Consider the following 4161-nt stretch of genomic DNA (forward strand, 5'->3'; position numbering starts at 1 on the left):
TCACCACACAATATCTCAATAAAATAATGAAACCCTCCCCATAAATACATTCAGAGCTCACAATTATGACCTGCATCTGCTATTTACACTCCTTACACACAACCCATTTTGCACAGAGCCCATAAACAAACTCCCTAACCACATCCCTATACAATGCCCCCATTTACATCCACTATAAATACTCCTACATACACACAATTACAGTCCTCATCTATAAAACATCCTCTATACAAATCTTCTCTAAACAATTCCTGATACCTATCCCCAGTACACATCCTACACAACACCCACTATACTTTTATCGATAATAACCAAAAGAACTGTGGATGCTATATATCAGAAACAAAAACAGAAATTGCTGGAAAAGCTCAGCAGTTCTGGCAGCATCTGTGGAGGGAAATTGGAGTTAACGTTTCGGATCCAGTTCTGAGGAAGGGTCTCTGGACCCGGAACGTTAACTCTGATTTCCCTTCACAGATGCTGCCAGACCTGCTAAGCTTTTGCAGCAATTTCTGTTTCGATACACACTTTCAAATTTGTATGCACCCCAATACACGGTCTTTTTATGTCAAGCCAGAAACAGATTCTCTTTATACATGCCCCGTACATTTTCTCAATATACGTCCCTCTATATACATTCTGTATACACAGACCCATATATAAATTCCCTGTATATAACCCTATACACATCCCCTGTACCATCCACTCTGCACATCACTCATACACATCCCTCATATATCCACACATAACTGTTTCCATCTCCCACGTCCTACAAACCCCTTCCCTCCCCCACCTCCATTTCCTAACCTCAACCACCTTTTCACCAGATCCCCTCCTTCCTCAACCCCATCCCTCCTTCTCCTCTCACATTCCTCCTTCTCCTTCCCTTCCCCCACCATCCTTCCTTTCCCTAACTCTCCTTCCTCTCCTCCTTACCACACCATTCCTGAGCCCACTTACCAACTTCCCCACCCCCACCCCCACTTTCCCCTCCCCGAACCCTCTCCTTCCCCTTCCCTACCCCACTTTCCCCCTCCCCCCTCCTCTCCATCCCGACCCCCACCCCACAGTTCTCCTCCCCACCCTCTCCTTCCCCTCTGCTACCCCACTTTCCCCTCTCCCATCCTCTCCATCCCCACCCCCACCCCAAGTTCCCCTTTCCAGCCTCTCCTTCCCCTACCCCACTTTTCCCTCACTCCCCCCACTTTGCCCTCTCCCACCTCTCTTTGCCCTCCCTCACCCCACTTTCCCCTTCCCCTCCCTCTCCATCCTGTTCCCCACCCTATGTTCCCCTCCCCCATCATCTCCTTCTCCACCCTATCCCTTTTCCCAATTCCCTCTCACTCCTCCTCACCCCAGTACACCAGGTCTTCCATCCTGTGCCACCCCTTCCTCTCTGGCCATGCCCCTTTGCGGGGGGGGGGGAGGCTCACAAAATGGGTACGAATGCTGCAAAGGCGCTGGGTGCAATGGAGGTTGTTGCTGTGAAAGTTTTCAGGCTACCAGTGGCCACTGGATTAACTTTCCTTTGACTTGGCGCAAGCTGCCACAGATCGAGTTACTGCAATAATAGCTGAGAGATGGGTGAGCACAGACACATGCAGGGCGTTCCCAGAAGACATTCCCTATATGGAGAGGTATTCCTTCTTCATGGTTCCCTCTGATTGGTCCTCTCTTTTCCTAACATGGCTGTGTCTATCTCTCAAGCTGAGAGCTTCCTTTCATTGGGACTGAATTGCTGCTATTTCACCTTGAATGGGCCTGGTAAAATGAGCCGCAGCCCCTTCTCCAAATATGGAGTGTGAGACTGACAATTCCTTCTGGGGATCTGAGTGTGCAGCCAGCCTGGGATCTACTGGGGACTATAAAAGTCAGTGAGCCACCAAGCAGCTCCATCCTACCTCCATCCTCACCTAGACCTCTCTCGCTCTCTCTCCTAGGAGCCGGTAAGACCCAAATTCTCGCTCTTTCTTATGTGACAGGCAAGTTGTGGGGGGGAGCGGGGAGGGGATAGTGGGCTTTCAACCGGGAGAGAGTTGAGCAAGCAGAAATGAACAGTAACAATAACGGCACATGCACCAAAGGTGAAATAAGGGAAAAGTAGTACATTCTAAGTAAATTAGAAACAGAAAAAGAGAAGAAATTATCAAAGCAAATACAAATAACAGGGAAAAGGAGTGGGGTTAGGAAATTGTGTGAGGTGTTTGGGTGAATAAGATACTTACATTTCTGGCTAAAAATAACGATTGGTAAAATCCAAAAACGTGGTTGCTTCTCCCGTTGTCACAGCGTCATTTTTCTTTTATACAAAAGGATAGCTTGCCCCAACTGCACAGTGATTGACTCAGGCCTTTGTAGTAATGTCCCTACCTCTGAGCCAGGAGGCCTGGGTTCAAGTCCCACCTGCACTCGAGGTGTCCCTCAAACAGCCTGGTTAGAAATATCCAGCACAGCTGCCTCTGATCAGTTACCTCTGGGATGCAGATTCTCAGCGTAGCTGGCAATGTGGCTTTCTGTCAATGGCCAACTGAAGAATGGGAATCCTTTGGGACTAAACACTGTCCCAATCTCTTGAAAATCAGCTTCTATGGTATCCAATGTCAGTAACATGGTTCCCTCCTTCCTTCTCTCCAAAGGAAGTGTTGGGTTTGGAGCAGGCAAAGTTCTCGCTGACAGTATAATAAAAATTGACAATTTTGCCTGTCTTTCCCTGGCTTCTCCCTGGGTCAATCTGGCTGGGTACAGCCCCTGATGGACCTGCATTCCTCATTTGCCATTCCCCTGCGCATGTTCTCCTTCTCTCTCCTCATTCCATTTTGCCCCTCTGCTTTCCACATTTCCTCCTTCCCCTATCTTCCCAATTCCCTCCTCATTCTCCCCCTCCTTCTCTCTTTTACCCCTTCCTGCTCCACTCCAAATGTTTTCATCAAAACTTAACATAAACACCACCCTCACCCACCCTGCCCCCACCCCTGGAGAGACCATCTGCGAACCGCACTGTGAATGGGCAAATGGGGCCAATGGGAATGGAATTCGATCTGGGGGTAAACCTTGACCTGCTAATGGCTGGGAAACATTGATTTAGTTGCACTGTCCTGAACACAGACTGACTGAGCCACTTTTGAAAACTGCTGCCCTTGACTGACCTGAGTCAAGTGTGAAGGTCATGCAGGACAGGCTGCACTCACCAGGTCTACCATCGCTGCCCCATCTTCATAATCTGCAGATTTATTCCTCCCTCTTCTCTGGGATCTGAATTCCACCATTCATCCTTCTCCTGAACTTAGACTTCGGAGGAAAGTTGCTCAGTCATTAAGAATAGGGTGGGAGATTTTGGAAGGGAAGGTTGAAGAAGAGGGGGAGCCCAGAAGGACTTAGGAATGAAGAAGGAACTGGGGGAAGCTGGAGAATATTCAGCTCAGTTCTAACCCCAAGGCGCCAGGGCAACTAACGTAATTCCTGGGATGGAGGGATTGTCCTATGTGGAAAAATCAAATGTCCTGGGGCTGTGTTCCATGGAGTGTAGAAGAATGAGAGGTGATCTCATCTAAACAAACAAATCCTTACAGGGATGGACATAAGTAGAAATATAAGGATGTGACGTCTAGGGCCAGGGGACAAAGTGTCAGGACATGGAGCATGTGCTTTAGGACTGAGATGAGGAGGAATGTCTTCACTCAGACAGTGGGGGAATTTTTGGAATTCTCTATCCCAGAAGCTGTGGATACTCAGTCATTGAACATATTCAAGACAGAGCTCAATACATTTCTAGATGTTAAAGACATCAAGAGACATGGGGATAGCATAGAAAAATAGTGTTGAAGTGCAAGATCAGCCATGATTTCATTGAATGGCAGGTTGGGTTTGAAGGGCTGGACAGCCACCTGCTGCTGTATGTTCTGAAATACACTGAGTACTGTCTTTCATGAGGGTAGCAGGGAGATGAATTACTTGTGGGACAGGGGCTGGGCTGCTGTGTCTCTTTGTGAAATCTGTGTGTGTGCTTCAAAACGTTTGTAACTATCTTTTCCTCCCATGGCAGAAATCCCTCACCATGTGCGACGACGAGGAAACCACCGCGCTGGTCTGTGACAACGGTTCTGGCCTGGTAAAGGCCGGCTTTGCCGGTGATGACGCTCCCAGGGCTGTCTTTCCTTCCAT

General features: G+C 48.4%; 1 protein-coding gene across 1 annotated transcript in view; it reads left to right on the forward strand.

The window, feature by feature from the left end:
• The first annotated feature begins 1817 nt into the window (after nucleotides 1–1817).
• LOC109925418 (actin, alpha cardiac muscle 1) overlaps nucleotides 1818–4161 on the forward strand; it is a 7263-nt gene continuing 4919 nt past the window's right edge. The window contains exons 1-2 of the mRNA XM_048619703.1: nucleotides 1818–1946; nucleotides 4043–4161. The exon at nucleotides 4043–4161 is cut by the window's right edge and continues 22 nt beyond it. Coding sequence (XP_048475660.1) covers nucleotides 4055–4161 — 107 coding nt within the window. The 5' untranslated portion in view covers nucleotides 1818–1946; nucleotides 4043–4054. The remainder of the gene's footprint in view (nucleotides 1947–4042) is intronic.

This window comes from Rhincodon typus, chromosome 43 (assembly GCF_021869965.1).
Source record: "Rhincodon typus isolate 14 chromosome 43, sRhiTyp1.1, whole genome shotgun sequence".
NCBI classification, from domain to species: Eukaryota; Metazoa; Chordata; class Chondrichthyes; order Orectolobiformes; family Rhincodontidae; genus Rhincodon; species Rhincodon typus.